The 24,006-nt window shown below is 40.1% G+C and overlaps 3 protein-coding genes across 4 annotated transcripts; all 3 read left to right on the forward strand.

Moving 5' to 3' along the window:
- Positions 1-2,489: 2,489 nt before the first annotated feature.
- LOC117246278 (uncharacterized) lies at positions 2,490-6,955 on the forward strand. Of its 2 annotated transcripts, XM_033610127.2 has the most exons (5): positions 2,490-2,617; positions 2,765-3,469; positions 6,067-6,192; positions 6,275-6,318; positions 6,448-6,955. In XM_033610127.2, the coding sequence occupies exons 1-5, from the start codon at positions 2,563-2,565 to the stop codon at positions 6,565-6,567; spliced, it is 1,050 nt and encodes a 349-aa protein (XP_033466018.2). In that variant the 5' UTR covers positions 2,490-2,562; the 3' UTR covers positions 6,568-6,955. The 2 variants fall into 2 exon arrangements, with proteins under 2 accessions (XP_033466018.2, XP_078020617.1); XM_078164491.1 differs by lacking the exon at positions 6,275-6,318.
- Positions 6,956-11,602: 4,647 nt separating this feature from the next.
- On the forward strand, positions 11,603-13,402 carry LOC117246376 (uncharacterized). Its single transcript, XM_033610236.2, has 5 exons — positions 11,603-11,662; positions 11,800-12,501; positions 12,617-12,736; positions 12,829-12,872; positions 12,961-13,402. Exons 1-5 carry the CDS (start codon positions 11,605-11,607, stop codon positions 13,078-13,080), a joined length of 1,044 nt encoding a protein of 347 aa, XP_033466127.2. The 5' UTR covers positions 11,603-11,604; the 3' UTR covers positions 13,081-13,402.
- Positions 13,403-18,187: 4,785 nt separating this feature from the next.
- LOC117272846 (uncharacterized) lies at positions 18,188-21,151 on the forward strand. The gene is made up of 5 exons (XM_078164500.1): positions 18,188-18,247; positions 18,368-19,069; positions 19,187-19,303; positions 19,390-19,433; positions 19,551-21,151. The coding sequence occupies exons 1-5, from the start codon at positions 18,193-18,195 to the stop codon at positions 19,668-19,670; spliced, it is 1,038 nt and encodes a 345-aa protein (XP_078020626.1). The 5' UTR covers positions 18,188-18,192; the 3' UTR covers positions 19,671-21,151.
- Positions 21,152-24,006: the final 2,855 nt, after the last annotated feature.

Genomic DNA, 24,006 nt, shown 5'->3' on the forward strand with positions numbered 1-24,006 from the left:
ACCAAAATTATAATATGTAAAGTTACACTAATGACCGTTTGGCTCTCTCCGCCATCGTTATCTATCTAAAGGTAGGCTACGAGCTTGAGTTAGTGTATGCGCTGTCTTGTGTGTGTGTGTGTGTGTGTGTGTGTGTGTGTGTGTGTGTGTGTGTGCGTGTGTGTGTGTCACTGGAACAACAGCCCCGCCCCCCTGCTCTCCACTCACACACAGCAGGCAGCCAGGGTGAGCGAGACAGATCTCTCGTCTTCAGGGAGAATAGCGAAAATTATGATACAATGACACATAATTGATGGAGTTGGTGAGATAAATGTGCAAGATAACGTTTATCCTGTTAAAAAAACAAAATTAAAAAAAATGCGACTGCTCCAGTACCGATAGCAGAACCGTTAAGGTCAGAGCTTATCAATACTGCGGTTTTGAAGAATGTAGCCCCAGGGCTCATTCAATATCGGAGTTCGTTACCCATCCCTAGTCTTTGCCTTGGCTCTGGGAGTTCTTCTGATAGCCTAAATGGTCCCACACCTCCGACTTCGTCCTTTTCACCGGTGGGAAAAGTTCAGCTTCGCCTCCTCCAGCCATGTTTGCTGTTTGCACGTGAGTGGATTTACACTGATTACTGACGTACTGACTGACTGACTGACTAAGGCTGCCCCCCCCAGTAATTGTGCTGACTGCAGCGGCTGCACATGCATGATTTCAGAGTGTGTGCCAGTTAAAATGTAGACTGGCACAGAGTTATTTCTGAGTTTTGAGTTCCGGAAGTTCCCATTTATGAAACGTAGCGTAGGTTACACCATCGGCCTGTACCGTCGGAACGGAAAATGGGCGGTTAGTGACACCGTGACATTCTTTTACCATGGTAAACCGTGACGCCGGTAACCGGCACATGCCTAGTTCCAACATCCTCATATTCGGCCTCAATAGTCTGAGAAATGCGCCATTGGACTGAAAGTCCATTTGTCTGACAGTCCAGTATCTCGAAGACAAACGAGCATTGCTCCCAAGGGATGTTTCTACTCTGCCTTTTATTGGCTAGAACTTGTTGCCTTTGCTGGTTGGTTTATCGGTTAGGTTTAGGCATAAGGAGTGACCTTCACAAAAAATGAGGCCCTGAAAGTTCCCTGTGCTATTGTTTCGACTACAATGGCGTAAGCCACCCCCTCTGTTTAACAACGGTGGTTCCAGCTTGATGTTGACCAAAATAGTAAACTCTCTCTGACTTTTTGGTGCCATTGCTCATTTCATTAAATATACTGCCTTCAATTGGTCTTGATGATTCTGCTTACGCCTGGTTCAAATCATATATTTCTGCTAAAATTCAGATTATTGTTACCAATGGTTTTATATCAAGTTCCCACATAGTTGATAAAGAAATCAATATAAGGCTGGTGCTTATGTCCAAATGAAAATTTACATCTTGTATGCCATCGTCTTTCCAACAAACCAGGCCTTTACCTTATTAAAAGTTTACCTTTGAAGACCTCCTGATCCTTTGCCATGTAAAGCTTGCTAAACTCCAGAATGACAAAAGTGAATGCATTTCACAAGAGTGCTGAGCTTTAGAGTTCCTCCTCTGATCCATACTCTTAATGCAAAGCTAATGCTTATATAAACAACCTACACTGAATTATGGAAACATGCTACAAGCTCACAGAACTTCCATTAACCAGAAACCAAAACAGTGCCATTCACTTCATAGGTGTAGAGGTTTTAAACGTATGCATTTGCCCCCCCTCAAAAAATATTTTAAATGATGTAGCAAAGGACTTTTATTTTGTAGGAAGTAAAGATACAAATTGATGCATAAAAAAATCACCAAAATGCAGTTAAGTGTTTGGTGCCTAAAACTTCCTGAAAGGGGGTCTACAACCCTCCCCCAACCACTTTCATATTTCATATGTGCGCCTTCATGAGATGCTTAAATGTTTTATCACCATAAACTACTACAGTATGAACCTATGTGGAAAAGAACTGAAACAATCATTACTCTCTGACATTCTTACCCCAACATGCTTATTGCGTGTATTGTAGTGCACTCAATACATTTGTGGTTTTCGGCAGGATGTAAGGGTGTTGTCACTCTGAAAAGGACATCTCTTAAGCCAGAGACCCCTGAAGAGAAATATGTAATGTGTGATATTGGGCTATTTAAATAACACACAGAACTGATTTTATTTGATATATGCTGCCAGTCCAATACAGTGGATTTTAACGGAAATATATGACTGCTTATGCACTCACAGTGTCAAACACATTATATATAAAAAGCCCAATGTGTCTTGTTCCCTGTTTGTATTGGAAATGAAGATCATTTTTCACTGATTTTAGATCTATTGCCGGATCGGAAGCTTTTATGTACAGTATGTCTCTGTCACAAAGGCACACACCTCTGCTAGAAAAAAAAACCAAAACTTGACCCTATTGGTGGCAGTAACCACGTAAAGTTTCCTGATTAGGACACACACAGTGCACCTCAGGTTGGCCAATCAAACAGAGTCTCGTCTCTTTAGAGTGGAGGAAGGATTCGTGTCTTTTCTTTTCACACAGAAATTGTGCACAATGGCATCTGCAATGTTTGCTCTCTACCTCACATGTCTGTGCTTGGGGATAACAGGTGAGCTGTGTTTTTGTCGCTCAGACTTGTATCGTTTGGTGTAAGATCACTGCTTATGCAAATGAAACACTTTTAATGTACTGATTATTCTGAAGTCTGTCAAATTAAATTAAATGTACGATTTCTTTGTATCTTATTTCACTTCAGCTCAGACGACTGATCTGGAATCCTCATCTGTTCATCCTCACAGTGGTTTTCTATCAGTCAACACTGGGGAAGACTTGACTTTGAAATGTTACTATGGCGGTGCTGCCACTGCAAGGCTTTACTGGTACAAGCAAACTCTGGGACAGAAACCAACACTCATCTCTACTTTCTATTTATATGATAAAAAAGTTTATTTTGAGGAAGAGTTCAAGAATAGTTCACGCTTCTCACTGGATACTGAAAATGGCAGATATCACTTGACAATCAGAGACTTGCATATTTCAGACTCTGCTACTTATTATTGCATAAGTTGCTATCTATACTCATTAGACATGCTGCAGAGCACTTTAATCACTGTAATGGATTCATTGAACGTCCCAGCTTTGGTCCATCAGTCAGTGTCTGAGACCATCCGGCCAGGAGGCTCTGTGACTCTGAACTGTACAGTACACACTGGGAGCTGTGATGATGGAGAACACAGTGTTTACTGGTTCAAAAGCTCTGAAGAGTCTCATCCAGGACTCATTTACAGCCATGGAGGCAGGAATGATCAGTGTGAGAGGAAACCTGACACACAAACACACACCTGTGTCTACAACCTGCCGATGAAGAGCCTGAATCTTTCTCATGCTGGGACCTACTACTGTGCTGTTGCCTCATGTGGACACATACTGTTTGGAGACGGGACCAAGCTGGACTTTGAGGGTAAGTAACTTTTAAGGAAAAGTTGTGACACGTACTCATCGGTACCATCTAAACAAACTTAAATAAAAACGAGAATTACTGCCTCACAGTGGTATGCCTGCATGCACTAGTCAAGTATCTCTCACAGTTTACATCCATGTCTGTGAAAACATGACTGCTTTACACACAATGGATCTCATTCATGAAAAGTGAGTAAATCTGTGTGTAGATTTGCACATAAAAGCCTACGCTACTAAAAAGCTACTCTGGATTCAGGAACGTCACGGGAAACTCAGATTTGATCGTAAACACGTATGTATGATCATGAATGCCAATCCATCGTAAATTGACAGTGTGCTCCCGGTAATCAGCAATTAGCATAAATCCCCGCCCATGAATAGCCAATGACCAACATATAAGGAGGTGTAGGTGCATCCAGTTGATCTGTCAGTCATGGCGCAAACAAAGAAACTGAGAGGGAAAAAAAAAAAGATTTTTTCCGAAGCGGAGATCGAAATAATTTTGGGTGAATTGGACTTAACAAAAAACATTTTATTTTCTTCAGTTAGTAGTGGTGTGACAGGGACAGGCAAAGAGAAGGCCTGGAGGGAGGTAACAGATGCTGTTAATGTTGTGTCTGTAGTACAAAGAACCATGTCAGAAGTGAAGTGTAAATGGTTTGATATGAAACTGGAGGCAAAGAAACGCATAAGCACACACAAAAAAATACAGCGGTCACCAAACAAACAGAAGATTCATTTGTGGGGTTTTGAATGAAGTGGGAACAGGAAACCAGAGATGTTTTGTGTGTAATGGATAAACTCTAAATCAGTGATGTCTGTCGGAATGTAGAGCTACTTAACATTTATTTTAACAAATGATCGTCTTCAAATTATTTGAATCTTAATAGCCTAAAGCTCTGTTTTATACAACGTAAATTAAACATTTTTCAAATCAGATTTATTCATTCAAATGATCAAAAAGCCACAAAAAAACAACAACCGTGTTGTCTCAAATAATTCTTTCAGCTGGCGCGTGCTCCTTCGCGGCTCCACTACCTGCTGCCCCTGCTGCCCCTGCTGAACCCAGGCACCGAGGCCGAAGAGGCTGTGATCCGGCTGTCCTTACGGATATTTTTATTATCATCATTCAACATGTAGAAAGAACGTGTAATCTATTGAGTCAATTTACATAGATAATTCACAATCAAGAACCTAATCTGGATCTTAAACCTGCTAATTGCCAACTAATTTAACTAAATGTGTTATATTTTTAATATTTTGTCATGTTTAGATTACGTGTTTCAAAGGCATCTGTGTATTGTGTACATAACAGAGCGCAATACGAATTAAAATTGTAATTTCCAATAGTGACAAGCAATATTTATGTGCTTTACTACATTTACACAAGCACTACGAGTGGTCAGGAGCAGGAGTAGATTTTGTTAGTAGCTACGAAAAGATCGGAGCTACTAAAATATTGATGAATGCAGACATGCACGTAAATTTCCATCTGCGAACAGTTTACACACAAATTCCTTCTGCTCACGTTTCATGAATGAGACCCAATGTACCCCCAGGAGCACAGAAGATCTATACATTCAGCGTAGTTTCAAGGTGGGCACCATAGATGAGTGTCACCAATTCAGTATCTGACCAGATGTTTCCCCTTTGGTTCCTGAGATATGACATTGGCTAATGGCAAGAAAGGTGTTTTATGCAGAACATTATGATGTCACAGTGAAGCTGACGTTTTATCTTTTGGATAGAAAAAAATGTCGTCACCTCATCATTATATTCTATCAGACAATTGTGTGAAGTTTTGTCATTATCAGCATATGAATTCTTTTCTTTTTTCTTTTGACCCCAGAATTCAAAGCAGTTTATCCATCAGTCCAAGTGGAAGTCTAAAAGAAGAAAAAAAGATATTTAATTGAAGAAATTCCCTTGAGGCGTTCTTGAGATATCACATTCACGAGAATGAGATACATGCAAGGTCACACTGACTTTGACCTTTGACCACCAAAATCTAATCAGTTCATCATTAAGCCCAATTAGACCTCTGTGACAAGTTTAAAGAAATTCCCTCGAGCTGTTCTTGAGATAACACATTCATGAGAATGAGATGAATGCAAGGTCGCTGTGACCTTGACTTTGACCCCTCACCACAGAAATCTAATCAATTCATTCTCGAGTCCAAGTCAACCTTTGAATCAATTTGAAGAAATTCCCTCAAGGACGTTGTTGAGATATCACATTCACAAGAATGAGACAGGAGTTTTCCTAAGGACAGAGGGATGTCGTATGCTGTAAAGCCCTGTGAGGCAAATTGTGATTTGTGATATTGGGCTTTATAAATAAAATTGATTGATTGATTGATTGAGACAGACAAGGTCACAATGACCTCTGACGTATGACCTCCAAAAATGAATCTCTTCATCACTGAGTTCAAATGGTAATTTTTGAGAAATTCCCTTGAGGTGTTCTAGAAATATCGTGTTCACAAGGAAGGGATGGATGGACAACCTGAAAATGAAATGCCCCTGGCCACAGCTATCCCTGGTGCAGAGACAGAAAAACCTCCTGAAAGCTCTGTTTCTGATGTCTGATTATCTGCAGGTGAGGAAGACTCTAATGTCTTGGTGTATTTCTTGAGTGGAACTTCGACATTCAGCACCATCCTGCTTGTGTTGCTGGCTGTCTCAGTGTGCATGATGAACAAGAGAAACAGCTGCAAATCTTCAGGTAACTGGTACTGTTGATATCTGACAGCTTGTATTCACAGAATCTGGCTTTTAAATAAAAGCTTTTTCTGTTTCACAACCAGAGTCTGATGCAAGAGTTCCAGCTCCCTCCACAGCTGATGCACAGGTCAGTACAAACTGTTACCAGCCAAGTAACCATTTTGATTGCACAGTACATTTTGTTTGTTTCCTGGATAGCCTTCTGATTTCTGTCAAGGACATAATAATAATCAACTAACATATATTTTGTTACCAGGGTTACCAACATGCAGAAAAACTCTATTATGCTGCTTTAAGTGTCAACCTGTCCAACAGATCAAGAAGACAGAGGGATCAGACCTGGAGTGAATGTGTGTACTACAGTGTAAAGCAGTAGAACTGGACATGTAACATCTGTACGTTGAGTAAGACAGGATGTTGTTAGTGCTTCTTTTGACATGTAATGTACATTTATATCTACCTTTGAAAAAAATATGCTCTTATAGCTTCTTTGTGCATAAATTAGAATACAGTACTCTTTATTGTCTGTGTGGTCAGAAGCATCTCCACAATGTTCTTGCAATTACAAGATTAGTTTGAGTACATATGAATAAATGTTTTTTAGGACCTGTAAATGTAGAAGCTCAGATCCACTGATGCTGTAAAAGTCATTCAGATCAAGACCATCATATACTTTTGTGTTTATCCTCATTTCTTTATCACCAAATCATGTGTGGTTCTGTATGTGAAATGTATGTTGTTAATAATCAAATAAACAGAATCAAATTTTGGGTCACTTTCAGCTTGAAACAATGTGTGCGTGCACTTCATACATGAGTTGCTGGTGGCACCATGTTTATCAGAGAATGTGGTTGATCTCACAATGGTCACAATTCACACATGGCAGACACATACTATAACAGTCATTCATACATGGAGTCATGGCACACTGACAGAAGGAAAGCAATTAAAGATACACAACTACACACACCAACCTGCCATGCTTATACAAGTGCAAGGATTTGACATTGTAGCTGGTGTTAGCATAGGTGAAGAAACACAACACAGCAGAGAATATATAGTATTCACTATTATACAGCATTAGCTGTAGCACAGTCCTGCACTGGGTCTGGTACCTGTGGGTACAGGTAAGCCGCAAAAAGCTGTGTAACCGGCATAGGTAAAAATTAACTATACGCAGGCAGGCAGCAAGTGAGATTTTATATTTTATTTTTCAGAATAAAACAAATGAAAAAATGGGCAATATGTGTGTAATATCAAGCTGCAATTCCTTTTATTTTGAAAGTCCATGGCAGAAGCTGAACCTTTGACCCCATCATCATCACATTAGTCCCCAACGTGGAGGAGTCCAGCCATAGAACTCTGCAGCCCTAGGATGAGATGGCAGCCTACATCCAGTTCAAGACACCCAAGGAGGATGCTTTTGAGGTTTTATGGTGGTGAAAGGCGCATGCTAAAATGTTTCCTAACCTGACAGTGATTGTTTGAAATGTTTTCGCCATCCCGGTCTTGAGCGTAGCCACTTAAAGACTTTTCCTCAGATGGATTTGTAATCCAAGAACAGAGAACCAAGCTTAATGCAGGTGACCATAGCCTGTATATGTTTTATCACTGGTGCAGGTCGGGTCGCAGGACTTCTATTAACGAGCGTGGGCGGGTGTGGCTTTGATTTAGACATAATGACGGGTAACAAGTGTGTTCTGGTACTGAGCTTTACGGGTATGGGCGGGTGCGTGTTTTCAAAAATGGACCCACGCAGGACTCTGAGCTGTAGCACCACAAAGTATACATACTAAGTTCAATGTGCAACACTAATGTGTGTGAGCACCTGCCACCTAGTGCTACAACTCATGGAGGTATGTTATCAAGTGCGATGGACTAAAAGCCAGACTGGCATCATGTCATCAAGCATCAATGGTTAAGGCCACGCCCCCTTTTGGGGGGAGTTGCGCTGTCAAGTGAGGAGAGAAACAGGAAAATGCTGAAAACTGTTGTGTAGCTGGTTGTGACACAAACACAAGAATTCAGATCTTCAGTTTCCCATCCAGATTTGAGACACATAAGATTTGTGAATATTCATCGTCAGTGTGGTTAATGGCTAAATGACGCTGGCAACAGTTACTACAGTTGGTTAGCTAATGTAAACTTGAGTGGGAGGCTGCTTCAGTACTGTCAGACAGATTAGGAGCAATCAAGATTGTTCTCCAACTGCACTGAGATCAAAAAGTTGGCTGACTGAAGGGAAATGACGACGATCAACCTTAATCTATTTGAGTATTGCAAAAGCTCAGGTTCAGGCAAGGTAGCAAAATAATTATTAGATCAATTTCTAAACTTTTTTTTTTATTATGAAATAAATACATTCAGAAGTATCAAAATATAATCCAAACCACTGTGCTGCATTGGATCTTCAGGTTTCCCTCAAAAGCGGCATGCCCATGACGTTTTGTGAAGCACCCCAGTCTGGACCATGGGATGAAGGAATTACCACCCACTAAAGCTCTTGCTCTAACACCTTGTCTGGGAAATCAACAGCAATGTGAAAACTGGCCACGTGTCCAACACTACAAAACAGTATGAGTAACTGTACACAGGGAATTGTAGGATCATATAGACGAAAAATAAAGTGATGTAGCCCCAATGAAAGTTCACTAACTTTAACTAGCATGTGTGATTACTGCTATAGCCAGTGTTAACTTTTGGTCAACACACAGAAAAGGAAGTATCACATTGACTGACCGACATTAGGCTACTGCTTAGAACAACTAAGACACAATCCACTTCCTGACTTTTTAAAAATCAAGGCAGCACAGATTAATCTATCTTGGTCTAACAAATCATTTTTGGCCATGCATAGTGAAATGCATATTTACTGGGTCAAACAGTCAGTACTCTCAGACCTGACGCATTTCACTTCGTACATTTTGGGTTGTATCTTTGTCACACCTGCAGCCTTTGTGGTTTCAGCAGGATGTCAGGGCGTTTGAGCTCTCACATGCGCTCGCCTCTTAATCCAAAGACCACTTGCAGTAAACATCCGGAACAGTAGAGTATTCATCAGGTCATATTCATCAGTACAGCCCCTACTGATATTACTAAGTATGCTCATCAGAAAACTTGTAGTTGGAGTACAACTGACAACAATAGACAAAAGTGATTGGTGTGCAGTTTTCGCATTTCCGCTGTTACAACACTCAGTATTAGTGCATAACATTAAATAAGGTAGCACAACACGCAGGGAGGCAGTGAGTAGTGTATGTCTAGCAAAGCATTTAAATGTTGCAAGGGTCACGTCTCTGGCTTGCATCAGAGCAGTGGTTCCCAGCCACAGGTCCAGATTTCTCATTAGTCATAAGTTTAAGGTCCACACAGTTCAATACATTCAGCGTCACACTTGCATTTGGCCATGTCCTCGAGCTAGTTTGCTGTCTCTGTCAAGTAGCTGTTAATCCCTCACTCTACTGCAGGAAACCACGCTTCAAAATGAAAGCTCTTTGCCAGAAATGTATTGTTCTTACATTTGTGAGTCTGTTACCATCCATTCAGAATGGACACGTGACCTACTTTTGGACCACGACCCACCAGTTGGGAACCACTGCATCAGAAAATAAGTCCTGACCTCTTTTTGAGGCTCCAGCTTTGATGTTTGAGTGGTTAAGCGGCTGGCATTTTACGCTGGTTTTCCTGGCTTTCTCTCGATGTTTCAAGTGGTTGTACTTCGCAATGCAGAATACACCAGCCAATATTTAACTGATAAGTAAAACAGTTTAATTATTATTATTATTGTGAATTCCGATAATTACATACATTAATGAATAAAGGAAGTTTACTCTAAATAACCTGCTGCTTCTCTAAACAGTGAAGAAAGAGCGTCAGGTAACCATTAATCAGTCCAACAGTATGTAAAGTCATTCCGACATATTTAAGGGCTGTACACATGCTAAGTCTTTAACTGCCCCTGAAAATGCATGGTCAGGTGCTGCGTGCTATTCTTGTGCCTTTTTTGTTCCAGCTTTATAAGAGCACAGCAGCAGGTTGCATCTGAGGTTGCTAAGCAACCTTAACAGGCACTGTATCATAGGCTGTTTACCTGAAATCCTAAGTGCAAAGCTTATCTTCTTCCAGGCACTGTTTAAAAGAACAGACAAAAAGCTCTGGTAGCTCTGCACAATGATCACAGTCTTCTCTATATTTATCACAGACTAATATTTACGGAAGAAGGGAAAGATATTTGTCGGCTGTGATTGGTTGGTCCTCATCACATGACATGCAGTTTGCGCTGCTGCATTCCAAAAGTTGTTTATCTCAGGGCACAGCCATTGTGCACTGAAAAATAGGAGTTGGAGAACACGTGCGTGCCATAACGGCATTGCTCTGGCGTTTGAGCGTGTCTATGTTTAATATAATGAATTAGAGGGCACAAAAAACGTAGCATGTGTATGGCCCCACATTCTCCTGCAGCATGTTTTTTTTTTCCTTTTTTTTCATTTGTAAGCTTAAAGAGTCTCTATGCGGAATTCAGAGTGTATGCATTGTCTGGACACAGTTCTCAACATGAAGACAGCTGAGCCAGCAGCTAGCAGCTAATGATGCTAACGCCAGTAAACAGTGCCAAACAATTCCAACAGTGCTGACAGAGCTAACAGTGTTAATCAGGGGGTAACCAGAGGGTGCTGTGAATGTCGCATACAGACCCTTTGATTTTTATTTTTTGTTATATCATATTGTCCACAAAAATACAGATAATTTTTGTTATTTTCTCTAGTTTTACTTGTGCCATGTTAATAATGTATGTGCTTTTGACAGTCATCTGCGTCTTTGAATGTGATTCCATTGAGCAGACTGCACAGTGTTTTTTGTCAGAACTGGAGGTGGATACATCTTTTTGTTCATTCTCACCTTCTCTGGGCTTTCTGCAACACATTTTTGATGTTCCTACGTGGCTTTTTCTTTCACTGCCTTTTACTCTGCTGTGACTTCTTGACATCCATGTCCTAACCCCCTCTTTCTGTGCAGTTTGTCACATGGAGTAACACACAATGAAAATAATTCTGATAATAACAATCAACGCTTCTCACCTTTATGTACCGATAGTTTGATGGAACTGCTCAAAATCATTTCTTTGTTTCCTGTTTAAACACACTGACAACCAGTCCATTACCAAATATTGAATAAATACACTGCATTGTGTCTTGTTACTGGTCTGTGTTATGAGTCGTTCTCCATATACCTGTCAGAATTTGCATATTATGTCTAAACCCAAACTTGACACTATAGATGGTAGTGAGCATGTGACCATGTTTCCTACACAGGGCATATGGTGTCATTTCAGGTTGGCCAATCAAAGGCTTTCTTGTCTCTGAAGAGTGGAGAAACCATTGATTTTCTTTTCATTCAACACAGACATTTGAACATGATGACATCTCCAGTGTTCACTCTCTATCTCACCTGTTTGCTCTTGGGGAACATGAGTAAGTTATATTTTTGTGAGTCCAACTTTTATCTGTTAGACAGTATGGTGTTTCTAATGTTTTTTAAAATACAGATTACATCGAATCTGTCACATTACACTAAGTCTACATTTGCTGTTTCTCTTCTATCATATCAGCTCAGATGACTGAACTGAAATCCTCTGTTCATCAAGAGAGTCGTTTTGTGTCAGTTAAAACTGGGGACAAGTTGACTCTGCAATGTTTCTATAAGAGTGATGTTGCAACAAGGCTTTTCTGGTATAAGCATTCTCTGGGACAGAAACCAAGGCTCATCTCTACCTTCTTTAAATATGACCTGAACAAGACTTTCCAACCTGAATTCAAGAACAATCCACGCTTCACACTGGATACAGAAAATGGTAAAAATCACTTGACGATCACAGATTTACGCACTTCGGACTCAGCTACTTATTACTGCATTAATTATTTATACACAATAGAATTTTCAGAGAGCATTACAGTTGATGTGAAGGGTTCAGGTTTGAACGTCCCAGCTTTGGTCCATCAGTCAGCGTCTGAGACCATCCAGCCAGGAGGCTCTGTGACTCTGAATTGTACAGTACACACTGGGAGCTGTGATGATGGAGAACACAGTGTTTACTGGTTCAAAAACTCTGAAGAGTCTCATCCAGGACTCATTTACAGCCATGGAGGCAGGAATGATCAGTGTGAGAGGAAAGCCAACACACAAACACACACCTGTGTCTACAACCTGCCGATGAAGAGCCTGAATCTTTCTCATGCTGGGACCTACTACTGTGCTGTTGCCTCATGTGGACACATACTGTTTGGAAACGGGACCACGCTGGACTTTGAGCGTAAGTAATTTTCTAAAAGGGGTTGTCTCATTTGATAAATTGTCCTTCCTACTAACTCATCAAACATAAATTGAAAAGATCCTGAAAGCACTGAAAGCTCTGTTTCTGTCTGCAGATCAGTTGGGCTTGCTCGTTGTGGTGTATTTCTTGAGTGGATCTCTGGCATTCACCATCATCCTGGTTGTTTTACTGGCTCTCTCAGTGTACAAGATGAAGAAGAGAAACAGTTCCTCAGGTACAGGCAGTTGTAAGGGTTTATATCGGACAGCTTGTATTTATTGAATTTGGCTTGTGAATAAAGGAGTGTTTTCTGTGTTATACAACCAGAGTCTGAAGCAAGATTTCCAGCTCCGTCCACAGCAGATGCACAGGTAAATTTAATGTGTTCAGATTATTTGACCTTTTTAATTACTGTCAGAGACTATGTTATGATCTACCTCTTTTATATTTTGTTACCAGGGTTTCCAAGACGCAGGCAGCCTCCATTATGCTGCTTTGAGTGTTAACATGCCCAAAAGTTCAAGAAGACAAAGGACCAACACTGATAATGAATGTGTGTACTCCAGTGTAAAACACTAGGAACTGTTCAGTTTGCATTTGAGCAAGATGGCAGTATCGTAGAATCATGTGAGGAGTAATGTTGATTTAGGTGTAGATACTGAGATAAACAAGGTTTATCGTGTAGTATTGTTTTTATCTTGGTGTTTTCCACAGGTTTTATTGTTTCCTGTATCTAAAATCCTAACGTCATATTATGTTAGTAATTACAGCAATACATTTAGTGACATGTTGATTTTTCCACTGTACGACAAGCTTCTGTTGGGTTTTGAGGACCTCCACGCAATTAGGTAGTATTATTTGTCTCTAATTCTTAAAGTTTATTTATGTGCATCATGCATTTCTGTGTACTTGTTGTGCTATTAATGATCAAATAAATGTAATCTATCACTGGAAACTTTAACTTGGGACATGTTCAATTCCAACCGTGTCTCACTCCCAACTCATCAAACACTGATGCTTGGGCAGTGGCCCTCGGTGTCAGATACCAATGCACAACGTGGGCATTAGTGTCAGATACACTGGGCAGCATCTTGATGTTTCGAGCAACTGCTGTAGTATACAGAGCGTAAAAGGCGGGTTGGGTGAGCTGAAGTAGATGTGGATGGGTCAAATCAACTTCAGTCTTTCACCAAGGAGACCGCTGTTTGTGTCTCATGTCAAACTAAAAGTCAGTCAAGTTACTTTTAAGACCAGTGTGTAGAATTTAGAATATAATAACTATGTTGTCATTAGTTTATAATCACCTGATACTAAGAATCTTTGTGTTTTTATTACTCTAAAATGAATGGTTTATATCTACATATAGACCAGGTCATTTATCATGAAGTCAGCCATGTTGTTCTACTGTAGACCAGAACAGAAAAACCAAACACTGGCTCCAGACATGGCCATTTGTGTAATTGTGTTGGCCACCGTAGTTCTCCGACATGCTTGGCACATAGGAGAAGTTTCTGTTGGTTGCAATCTGCAACCTCATCACTAGATGCCACTACATCCTATATAATAGACCTTTAGTTATGACATAGCTAGAGACACATGTCACGTGAAGCATGTGACGTTAGTAAGTATGCATGATAATATCGGTACATCATCAGTATCGGCCAATATTGGCTTTAAAATGAAAAATCTGAATCGGCCAACATGCTTTCTATTATTTTGCATAAAGAATGGATATTACATACATTGAAAAGTAGGGGTGACCCAAAAAATTCGAAGCTTTGAAGCTTCGTTCGATGGCACGGGATTCGAATGTAAAAAAAAAAAATTTGTTTTGTATTTTCCGCCTTAAACGCAACACTAACCCCCACCAGTCTGATACTGACAACGAGCGCACTCAGAGCTGGCAGACATGTCCAAGAGGTCATCAGATGTGTGGTTGCACTTTAAAATATGCCCCGACAAGCCCCAGAAAGCAGAGTGCCAGATTTGCCAAAAGCAATTGGCATATCACAACTCAACAACAAATTTGGGAAATCACTTGAAAAACGTAAGTATTAACTAGTAGGCCTAATATGCATTTTCCAGTTCCACCGGTCCGCTCTGACTCTGGTGTCAGAGACACTTCTGATGCTCTGAGCTGCTCTGTTTGATTGTGCTGCAGTGTGCGCTGAGGGTTTTAATTTAGTGTTCAATCAAAAGTTAAACACTACTTATCACCGACCATTAGTGTTTTTTCGTTTGTGAATATTTTTATCTTAATTCTAGTGTTGGAAGAAACTATGTTTTCACCATAATTTTTTTTTTTTTTTTGTGCATCCATAGACGTTAGTAACAAACATACTCATTTCAAGCCGTACCTGCATATTTTTTGTAAATCCAACCACATACCTTTGTTGCCGGAACCTAAGGAAATAAACCTAAAAACAGAGTAAACTTACATTGGAAGTTTATTTTTAGAAGATAGTTTTTTAATTTAACAAGCAGGAACTGTACATTTCCTGCAAAATTTATTTAAGACACTGCATGTAACAAGTGTAACTTGAAATGCCATGCCGGAGCGTCCACAAACTGACACTAAAGAAGTCGAGCATCACAGTGTGACAAGTAGGGCCACTGTCCAAGCATCGGTAATTGATGAGTTGGTAACAAAAATGTGTAATCAATCTCTGGTAGTGACACATCTTGCTTCATCAGTATGCACCAAGTGTACTGGAGAAAGCATGATGTGACTGCTCTCACTCATCCCTGTCTCATAGTGGAAATAAAAAATAATTCATGAGCTTTCACCTGCTTTTTCGACACACATTTGGTGTAGATATGAGGAGAGCCAAAGTGCACTGGTTTAGATAGTGTTTCCTGTTGCTCATGTACAGAAGCCCTCTTAAGACCATAGAAAAGGGTTGTTCCCAAGCACTGATCAAAAAGGCAAACACCTTGACAAATAGCAAAAATGGACATTTTAGTTGTGACGGCTAAAACTTGTCAAAAAAAGTAAGAACTAAAAGGGATATATATCTTCCTTGCTTGTAGCGAATAAAACAAGTCAAAAGAAAGTTTAGCCCACAAGGCAAAAATTTACACCTCACCTCCCACACACACACACACACATATCTTCTTTGGTCATTGCCTTTCCGTCTTCTTCATCCTCTCATCCCCATACCTTAACTCCGTCTATCTCTATGCTGAAATGCCAAACTGTCACAACAGTCTGCGTCCTTTCAGAACCCTTAAGGCTCCAGTAGTTAGTGTTGGCTTTACGATTAGGCCTATCTACCTTATAGTCATTACTCTGGGACCTGTTGACCTCCACCCCCATACTTCTTTGCTTTGCATCTATTTTAGCGCAGCAGGCTTTGTGGTTTCGGCAGGATGTAGAGGTGTTTGCACTCTTATATACAACAGATGCCCCTTAAAAGAATAACCACACCTCCAAAAACAGTTCTGTGATCATAGATTATTTGTTATAAAACTCCTAAACTAAAATACTGCAAACACCAAGAGAAGAATTACCAATAGAATATTGGTTCTAAGATGTCATATTGAAGTTTATAGTCACTAGGCAAAAGAAAAGGACATATTTAAAAATATATTTTAACTGAAGACATTAGAGTGTCTGCTACTACATTTAACTAACATGTTATAATTTACAAAAAATAAAGAACTTCAAAGTCAAACGCCTTTCCAGACTTCACCGTTGTATCTATTTGCTTTTAAAAAGGTCCTTTATTATGATTACCTGAACCTCTTCTGGAACTATTTTAAACTATTCTATAAACACACAGCTATGACAACATTACATTTTCAGTATTACTGAGCCAGTTAGTCACCTATTGTCAAATGAGACGCAGAGCTTAAGAGGGCAACTATTTACTGAAGACCAAATTATTTATCATCCACCCAAACAGGAACAGTCAGAAGGTTGCAACACTGGTGTCGGAACATCACGCGAGGGGCATGATGAAGTACAAGTATTTGACAACCTGGGACGAGAGCGCTATGGAAATACCTGCTGTTTGCCTAATCCACTGGCCCTTTACCTCCTTCCAAAGTGACAAGCTAAACCAACAATCCATGACAAGTAAATAATCTAACAGCTAGCTTGTATGTTTTTATTTGTAGCCTGTTATACTCACATTTCCTTAGCATTAGCTATGTTGTCAAATGCTGTCATTATCATTTTTGTTACAGTGTAGCTTGGGTAATCAGCAAGTAACCGGAAACATTGCCAGGTGTATGGAATAACCTGCCCTCGTCGTCCCAAACAACAGCCCTCAGTTCTAAAATTACTGTAGTCCATACCCACTGAGTGCACAGTCGCCCACGTACAGTTTCACGTGGTGTGTGTTTGGGATACAGGTCATAGGAAATTGCAGATTAAATAGTCAACTGAACCCATTAAGAAGAGCAATGTATTCAGACAGAGTTTTTGTGAATTTGATAGTACAATTGCAGCCACAGCGATCTCTCGCATTTTAGCCATTTTTCTGTTGTTATAGCGCCACCCAGTTGCCAATTAGAGTTCAATTTCTCCTGTCACCTTGAGGCGTCCTGTTCTACATATCTACCAAGTTTAGTAAAAATCAATATGGTGGTTAGGCCTAGATAAGAAATTAGCTCTCTAGCGCCTCCATTTTGTTTGATTGGGTTAATAATGGAGGGGTCCACTCAGATTATGTGCGGTCATATGTCTACAAAGTTGCGTGGTGATCGGTGAAACCCTTGAGATGTTATACACCTTTATGTGATGAGCCACGCCCTCTGCAATATTCATTGCCTTATAGAAGCTCAGTGTTAGTTAGTTTTCCAACTTTTGCTAAGAGGGAACTTTAGATATTGGTCCCTAGATTATGTTCACCAAGTTTCATACAGATCGGTCAAACTTCCTAGTTCCTAATTCAAAATGGATTGACCAAGTCAATGAGGAGAAAAACATGGAACAGACACACACACACAGAGTTTTCGTCATTATATAGTAAGATCATGGCCTCTCGTGGCTTTTTTCTTAATTTTACTTCTGACACAACCTCAGTGCAATGGAGGTGAATGGATTTTTGCTTGTGGTGCTTAATCCCAGTTAAGACTAGAAAAATTGAATTGAAAAACAAATAACTTTCCACTAACAAGAACCTCATTACTGTGTATAACCCGCATTTTTAAGGTTTGACTGAAAGGAAATATTCAATAATTTGTATGAATGTTAACTTAATGTCAAAGTTAGTCTCCACACAGAAGCTCCAATTACAGTCTTCCTTCGCAGGACAGGGTCAGTTATATTTTCACCTGTTTATGAACTGCTAAGTGTCATTTGCCATGCTATATCTCTCTATTAGGCAGGTAGTGTAATCTACAAAGAATCATGCCTGCATGTTAGTCTGCTCTACATAAGTAGTTCATGTTGAGCAAAAATGAGTGCAGGTGTGTCTTGTTACTGGTGATACAAATAAGGATTTTTTTTAATAATCCAAAATATAATGCCAACATGAATAACCACAAGGTCCACAGTACCTCTCACCATGTGATTCTATTCAAGGAAACAAATGACACTGTAGGGGGCAGTGAACATGTGATTACATTTAACCAATAAGGGGACATAGTGTGTCACTTTAGGTTGGCCAGTCAAACAAAGTCTTGTCTCTGAAGACTGAAGAAAAGATCAAGATTCTTTTCATTCAACACGGCAGTTTGAATACGATGACATCTCCAAGGTTTGTGTTCTATCTGACATGTCTGATCGTGGGGAAAATAGGTGAGTTGTGTTTTTGTGATTGTCACACCTCATGCAAATATTTCTTATAATCAACTATGCTGAATTCTATCACATAAAAATTAACAATACATTTGCTTTGTCTCTTGTCTTTCATATCAGCTGCTGGAAAGTCCACTGCATTTAATCATGAAGAGAACAGTTTTGTATCAGCTAATGTTGGTGAAAGCTTGACTTTACCATGTTTCTATGATGGTGATGATTCAACAAGGATTTTCTGGTACAGGCAAAGTCTTGGACGGAAACCACGGCTCATCTCTACCCTATATGCGTTCAATATGAATGGCACTTTTCATGATGAATTCAAGAACAACCCACGCTTCACATTGGATACTGACTTTGGTAGATATCACTTGAAGATAACAGATCTGTGCGCTTCAGACTCAGCTACTTACTACTGCGCAAAAAGGGTTTTATTAACTACTGAATTTGCAGCAAGTACTACTGTCAGTGTAAAGGGTTCAGGTTTGAATGTTCCAGCTTTGGTCCATCAGTCAGCGTCTGAGACCATCCAGCCAGGAGGCTCTGTCACTCTGAACTGTACAGTACACACTGGGAGCTGTGATGATGGAGAACACAGTGTTTACTGGTTCAAATATTCTGAAGAGTCTCATCCAGGACTCATTTACAGCCATGGAGGCAGGAATGATCAGTGTGAGAGGAAACCTGACACACAAACACACACCTGTGTCTACAACCTGCCGATGAAGAGCCTGACTCTTTCTCATGCTGGGACCTACTACTGTGCTGTTGCCTCATGTGGACACATACTGTTTGGAGACGGGACCAAGCTGGACTTTGAGGGTAAGTAACACTCTAGCTATTTTGATAAATAGTCATTTAAGGTTACTTTACAATCAACTTAACATGAACACTCAAGATAAAAGCTAAACTCTGTTTCTGATATCTGGCTCTCAACAGACTCTCTTGACTTGGTGTATATCTTGAGTGGAGCTTTGGCATTCACCATGATCCTGGTTGTGTTACTGGCTTTCTCAGTGTACAAGATGAGCATGAGAAACAGCTGCCAATCCACAGGTAACTGGTATTTTATAAATCTGGTGGCTTGGGTTAATGGAATCTGGCTTTTGAATTAAATAACTTCTTCTGTTCTTTACAACCAGAGTCTCAAGCAAGATTTTCAGCTCCCTCCACAGCAAATGCAGAGGTGAGAGCAGTTTACATTGACTGGTAAATTATCACGCAAACATGTACAACAATTACTTGTCTTTAAATTTTTGTCAGGAAGTATATTGCGATCAACTTTTAAATATTGTGTTACCAGGGTTACCAAGATGCAGAAAACCTCCATTACGCTGCTTTAAGCGTCAACCTGCCCAACAGATCAAGAAGACAGAGGAACAACACCAATGATGAATGTGTGTACTCCAATGTAAAGCAATAGAACCTGACATGTTACATCTATAGTTTGTGAGTAAGATGGCAAAGTTGATGAATCTCTCTGAACACATGCTGTACATTTAGATACTAAATGTCTGTTTAGATATTTCTCAACCCCCACGGAGTCATCCCTATTGTTCCCCAGGTCCTATGTTCCCCCCTATGTTCTGACATACATAAAATCACATAAAACCGATAACCAATTACAACCTAGAATAACCTACATTATAGTATTTGGATATGCGCGTCACATGTATCTATATCACATGTATCACTATATCTTATATGCAACATTGAACTATGCGGGAAAATGCTGAATTAAATCAGGGAAGCCCCACATAGGCTATTTGTCACGGAATATGGCAATTATAGTGGAGAAAATGAGCCCTCTCTAAATATATGTGGCTCTTGGAGAGCATTGTCTGCGCCTTTGGGCAATGAATCACGTGATCACATGAGGTAAGTGCATTTCGGGGGGAACATCAGAGCCGGGGAATATAGGACCCTTTTTCGGAAAAAGGGTCCTATGTATTATGGGGGAATATAGGACCCAGGGAACATAGGTACGGTCCCACTCCCACCACCCCAAACAAAGTAAGTGATAAGAGTGTGGTCTAGTTTTTATTTTTGGAAAAAATTGCATAAGTTTAATAACTGTAATTCTGTTAGATTAGATTGTTTTACATGCAAAAATAATTATTGACAAGGGAAAATAATGTTTGTTTGACATTTATATAGCAACAAAATACATAATACATAATGTGATTGTGGTAATTATCCACAAATAAATGAGGCTTTTCAAAATAATTAGGTTGTTTGTGGAAACACCACTATAAAATTTTATCTGAAGCTGTTGCTCATTACAGACACATGTCTATGTGTATTGTAATTAAAAATGTGATACTTTGGCCATACTTTAAAAAAAAAGGACGACATGATCAGCCATTGCCCTGGTTACCCAGAATTTGTGGAAGGAGCCACTGGAAGAGGACTGATGGGAGAGGATGGTACTGAGAATTATTTGAAGAGCGACATTTAAATTGATCTATGATTTTTCATGGGACTGTGCACATAAGAAAAGAGGTTTCTGGGGTTATTTTGCAATAGTGTGGGGCAGATTGCAGAAAATGTAACCTGTGGATCTGCCGTGCATCATCATGCCTTGCCAGTGTGAAACATCACTCCACCTTAGTGCAGTGGGGAGGAGCTGCGTTCTTCCCTGTGTTTTGTTCTGTTGACAGATTCCTTGTCATAAGATTTAGTAAGCTGCATAATAAGGACCCACTACTGTCTTTGTTATTTTTGTATGTGTGGTTTAAAGGATGTCTACAGGATGTTAGAGTTTCAATTACAAAAAACATGCATCTGAAATCTTAATTATATAATTACTGCAAGTAAACCAGAGGGCCAGATTCATTGATGCTGTACAAAAACTTGCTCTTGGGCCACGAGGACCATAATGTGAAATATTTACCAATAAGTGGCATTATTTGTCTTTTGTGCTGATGATGATTTTTATCCAAATTAGTTGGATTGTCCATTTCCATGAACATGTTAGGCCAAATAAAATAAATACATGAAATCTATTTACAAAAAACTTTGACTATGTTTGTGTGCTTTTGTTCAGTCCATGATATTATAACATACCATTTACTTTTGTTGGGACCAGTGGATTCCACTGACGGTCTCTGATTCCACTAATTAGTGTGATGTGAAATGGACTCTTAATGTGATATTGCAGAAACTCCATTTCCTAGACTCCTCAAGTTCCCCACAATCCTAGGTGTGAAACCGTGCACATCGTGCCAGTCTTCATTCACCATTCATCACTGTAGCATGTGACCTACAACATTATCAGGCCAACAGATGAAGCAACTTTCTGTTTTTCTCAATCTTTTTTTTCTGGACTCACCACAAACAAGGGTCATTGCTGCAGGACAAGCTGCCTGCCCCTCTGCTTTTTCTCACCTTTCTGCAGCATAAAAGGCTATCTTCCACAGTAGCTCTGTGAAAACCATTGTCGGCCTATACAGCAAAAACACAGGATTTCTCTTTCTTCAAAGCAGAGGCCTGTCTGAGGGTTCCTGGTAAACAAGTTGGCGTTAGCATATACACAACAAAATTTGTTAACTTAGCAACAAGGACAAAAAGTTCGTGCTGAACTGCTAACTCTGTAAGGGTAACAAAGAGCAACCAGTTTCCTCTGACCTGCACCACTGAAATACAGCACAGCAAAGATTGCACAGGCATCACAACTCCTCACAGCATTGTTCATTCACAATGGACAAGATAACCACCAACAAGCAGCAAAACCCCAGTTGTTTACTGACTGGTAATGTAGCTGGGCCTAGCTAACATTAGCACAGGAACAGTAAAGGCAAAACAATACCATTAACTTCTGTCCATGCATATGTAACATTATTGATTTGATTAAACTCTTTTTCCTGGCTTATTGTGATCATTTTGTCGACTATTGAGTAACTGCTAAGTTGGTATTACTATACTTAATACAGACAAATGTATATGCATTCAACTTACCAACCTTTGTACTAACCCAGCACCTTTTTCCTACACAGACTACACACCCCAGGATTTTGGTGTACCCCAGGGTTCTTTGTTGGGTCCACTGTTATTTTCAGTATATTAATAGTCTTGGTCAAAATATGGATGGTGCCAATTTTCATTTTGATGCTGACGACACAGTGATATATTGTACCGGCTCAACCATTACGGAGACTGTGGCCAAATTGCAGGCTGTCTTTAAACCTATGGGCCCAAACGACGTGTAGTGACCTGTTCTTCTCTATGGATTTTCTCCGCAACCGTGCGTCATAGTGAGAAGCCACTCATATCACGTGAAACAGCGGAATCGTAGCTTTTTGACAAGACCAAGACTTCAGTCCAATGTCTTCACAGCGAAAAAAAATAATGAGTTAAATTACACAACATTATGTATAACAAAAGCTTTCATACAGCTTTGCACACACATTACTATGGGATGGGTTACTCGCGAATGCGGGGTTGCACAGAAATGCCATGTATATCACATGAAAGCGCAGGACCGGAGCTTTCCAGTGATACCATCATTGTGCTGTCATCCCATCACGCTATAAATCCAGATCAATTGTCTACAAAATAAAAACCTGACAAATTTCTTTACAATTCATTATACAGATCGTTATCAGTCACTTCATATAGTGAGGAATATCGTATCTTACCACGTCTTAGGCTTGCGTGTGTTTCTCCCTGTCTATCCACATTTGTAGTCCGGCTTTCAAGATTCTAATATCTCCATATTGTCCAGTTGACACTCCATCAAACTTTATATGACAAGACCAGCGCACTTCACCTTTGTGCACCCAGACAACTGTAGCTTAATTATGCATGCGTGACAGGACAGTAGTCACCATATACATTGAGGGGAAAACGTCCCCCCCAATGCCCAAAATGTCCCCCCAAAATATAACTGAAACTGAAAAACAACAACAAAAAAAACATTCAGGCCAGGTCAAAGAGCAGCACGGAGCACAGAGAAGTCAAGATCATGTTGACAAGAAATCGTCCAGAATATTTTTTTTCCGCGAAGTGGCAAATATTATCTTGGAGGACATCATTGCACTTGGTTGACTATTTTTCTATTATCTTAGATGTAAATATTGCATGTTTCTTTCAGATAAAACACACTTTTGACTTGTGAATGAGTCAATGTAGTTAACATGTCACTACAATCTGGAACATTCCCAAAGGCCTTGAAAACTGCGGTCATAAAGCCTCTCCTAAAGAAGAGCAGTCTTGATGCCACAGTACTGAACAACTACCAGCCCATTTCAAATCTGCCGTTTTTAGGCAAAGTCCTTGAGAAAGCCAACAGCTTACTGACTTTCTCCTAAAGAACAACTCCTTTGATGTTTTCCAGTCAGGTTTTAGACCCCATCACAGCACTGAGACTGCTCTTATTAAGGTGACAAATGACATCCGCCTGAACACTGACGGAGGCAAAGTCTCAGTTTTAGTCCTGCTAGATCTGAGTGCTGCTTTTGACACTGTCGATCATGAGATCCTTTCACAGAGACTAGAGGACTGGGTGGGCATCTCTGGCACTGCCCTAAATTGGTTGAAGTCCTATCTAGAAGACAGGAAGTACTTTGTTGAAATTGATAACTGTGTCTCAGACCACGTGGCCTTGACCTGTGGGGTGCCCCAAGGGTCAATCCTGGGACCCCTTCTGTTCAATCTCTACATGCTGCCTTTAGGCCAGTTAATACAAAGTAATAATGTGTCCTACCACAACTATGCAGACGACACTCAGATCTATGTCTCACCGACAGCAGGTGAATATG

The sequence above is a fragment of the Epinephelus lanceolatus genome, chromosome 22, assembly GCF_041903045.1.
Source record: "Epinephelus lanceolatus isolate andai-2023 chromosome 22, ASM4190304v1, whole genome shotgun sequence".
In the NCBI taxonomy this organism is placed as follows: Eukaryota; Metazoa; Chordata; class Actinopteri; order Perciformes; family Serranidae; genus Epinephelus; species Epinephelus lanceolatus.

Bases quoted from the DNA above. Each gene is read 5' to 3' on its own strand.
- LOC117246278 (XM_033610127.2), top strand. From the start codon at position 2,563: ATGGCATCTGCAATGTTTGCTCTCTACCTCACATGTCTGTGCTTGGGG. The intron at 2,618-2,764 runs GTGAGCTGTGTT...ATTTCACTTCAG, and splicing joins TCTGTGCTTGGGGATAACAG to CTCAGACGACTGATCTGGAA. The intron at 3,470-6,066 runs GTAAGTAACTTT...GATTATCTGCAG, and splicing joins GACCAAGCTGGACTTTGAGG to GTGAGGAAGACTCTAATGTC.
- LOC117246376 (XM_033610236.2), top strand. From the start codon at position 11,605: ATGATGACATCTCCAGTGTTCACTCTCTATCTCACCTGTTTGCTCTTG. The intron at 11,663-11,799 runs GTAAGTTATATT...CTATCATATCAG, and splicing joins TTTGCTCTTGGGGAACATGA to CTCAGATGACTGAACTGAAA. The intron at 12,502-12,616 runs GTAAGTAATTTT...TTCTGTCTGCAG, and splicing joins GACCACGCTGGACTTTGAGC to ATCAGTTGGGCTTGCTCGTT.
- LOC117272846 (XM_078164500.1), top strand. From the start codon at position 18,193: ATGACATCTCCAAGGTTTGTGTTCTATCTGACATGTCTGATCGTGGGG. The intron at 19,304-19,389 runs GTAACTGGTATT...CTTTACAACCAG, and splicing joins AAACAGCTGCCAATCCACAG to AGTCTCAAGCAAGATTTTCA. The intron at 19,434-19,550 runs GTGAGAGCAGTT...TTGTGTTACCAG, and splicing joins CCTCCACAGCAAATGCAGAG to GGTTACCAAGATGCAGAAAA.